General features: G+C 65.1%; 1 protein-coding gene across 1 annotated transcript in view; it reads right to left on the minus strand.

Annotated features, from left to right (window-relative positions):
* Nucleotides 1-2060, minus strand: part of COL4A2 (collagen type IV alpha 2 chain) — a 155105-nt gene that overhangs the window by 20424 nt on the left and 132621 nt on the right. Inside the window, exon 34 of the mRNA XM_029938399.1 lies at nt 959-1104. Coding sequence (XP_029794259.1) covers nt 959-1104 — 146 coding nt within the window. The remainder of the gene's footprint in view (nt 1-958; nt 1105-2060) is intronic.

The raw sequence follows: 2060 nt of genomic DNA on the forward strand, positions 1-2060 counted from the left end.
GCCTCCCTGGTCCCGAGCCCCTGACCATCAGTCCGTTTGGAAATGCTCTCAAGGGGTTCACTCGCCTGCTGTTTTCACGGCCACCTGCCCACGTCTGGATGGAAGCCGGTGGCTGTCACGTGCTGGCGCCCATCCTGGGCCGCTCCCCTCCCCGTGCCCATGTCCCTGATGCGACCCCAGACCGAGCTCCGGGAGCGGACAGGCATGCGTCTCCCAGCAGGTCATCACTGCCGTGGCTGCGGAGCGCAGCGGGGGTGGGGGGGTGGGGAGGGGCGACCTGGGTCCCCACCCCCGACAAAACAGACCCCCGGCGTGGGGTTCCGAGCCGCTCCCAGGACGCGGCTCGCCACGGCCCGCCTGCAGACGGCCTGACACGTGTGGCCGTGTTCGGAGCACGGAGCGACGGATCTGGGCTTCTGGGGAGCATGAATGAGCTGTGCCTGCGTGAGCCCCTCAGTGACGGGATTCATTCACAGAGAGACGCGGCTTTCATGGAGATGTCAGAAGCCGTAGGGAACCGGGGACTCCACTGTGGGCTCGTGTGTGCACGTGGATCCCACATCGGAGCAGACCCTGTGCTCTGGAGCCTTGGAAGCTGGGCACACGTGGTGCATTCCGTGTCGTGAAGGGTGACATGCACTCAAAATGAGGCAGGCCAGTTCCTCACTCGCCCCTGCCCCCTGTGCCACCCCAGCCTCCCTGTTCCCTTACGGGCTCCCATTTCAGTGCGGAACAGGCTTCCTTCCAACACTGTCCCCTCCCTGCCTCTGTGGGTGACGGGCTCGTCCCACTCAGCCCCTACTGCCGGAGCGTGCTCCGGACAAGTGCATGGCTGCCTGGCTGGCACTGGCGGGTGACTGGGCACCCTGGGTGCGCAGGGCAAGAAGGGGTTAGCAAGTTACCGTCCTCTCACGAAATTCACACTGTGGTATGTGTGACGTGACCGAAGTGACCGCGCCATAACGCCTTAGTGCCTGGGTGCTCCCAGCGGGGCAGCGAAGCGACCGGCGGGTCCTCCGCGGGGCTGGCATGAAAGCTCTCCTGTTTGTCACCACCGCAGGCTCCCTCCAGCCCTGTGACACGCAGGCAGCACACCTGCTTGTGCTGCAGGACACGGACACACATGGTGCCAAAGCGGCAGGGGGGGGGGCGGCGCGAGCTCCCTGCGGGCCCGTGGGCGGGAGCACCGAGTCTGGGGAGAACACCCGCCAGGAGGGACTCGGACTGGGGCGGCGTGTGACCGGGGAAGGGGAGGCTCAGGCAGTCTTTGCTGAGGGTCTGAACCAAGGACACCACGTGCCCGGCTCTGTGCGATCGTCCAGACTGTTCTGTTTAGTGTTCCGGAGCCCGGTGCATAGGGGATGCGGGCAAATCTAAACGCGGAGGGCACCGAGGCCACGTCACAAAGAGACGGTCTGCACGCTGTCGTGTGCTGTGCAGCAGGTGTGTGGCCTGTCTCCCGACGGGGGGAGGCGGCTGTGTGGAAGGAGGGCAGTCCACACGAGGGGGACGCAACCAGAACCTGCGGGAGGCAGACTTTGTTCCTCCCGACAAGAGGGATTTCAGTAGAGGCTGGAGGGGCTCCTGACCAGGACCCCACGGGGGACATCTGGCCTTGGGCCAAAGTGGCTTCTACACTCCCTGGTTCAACGACACGATCCCCAAACCATATGCCTCTGCCCCAAGTAACACAGCCTGCGCGCTCACGCCACCGGCGCCAGAACTGGGCGGGGCACCTGTGCCTGGGGACACGGGACCGTGGCGGCGGGCACGCAGACACGTCTCCCCACAGCCCATCCCAGGCAGCACGCTCCTTCCCCTCCACACATGGGCTCCCTCGGCCCCCCATGGCTTCCGTGATTCATGGCCGCATCAAGTGTCACCGGTTTGCTTAGACAAGCACCTGCTGAGGAACGAGCAGGCAGTTCCGTGGACAGTGGACACAAGTGTCCCCTGTGTGGTGTCTGGTGTGCGATCCGAGGATGGGAATAGACGACCCGAGGGCTTGGTGCCCCAGTGACGTCGCCCCCGGCATGTCTAACACCAGCTAGAGGACATGG

This window comes from Suricata suricatta, chromosome 4 (assembly GCF_006229205.1).
Source record: "Suricata suricatta isolate VVHF042 chromosome 4, meerkat_22Aug2017_6uvM2_HiC, whole genome shotgun sequence".
NCBI lineage: Eukaryota > Metazoa > Chordata > Mammalia > Carnivora > Herpestidae > Suricata > Suricata suricatta.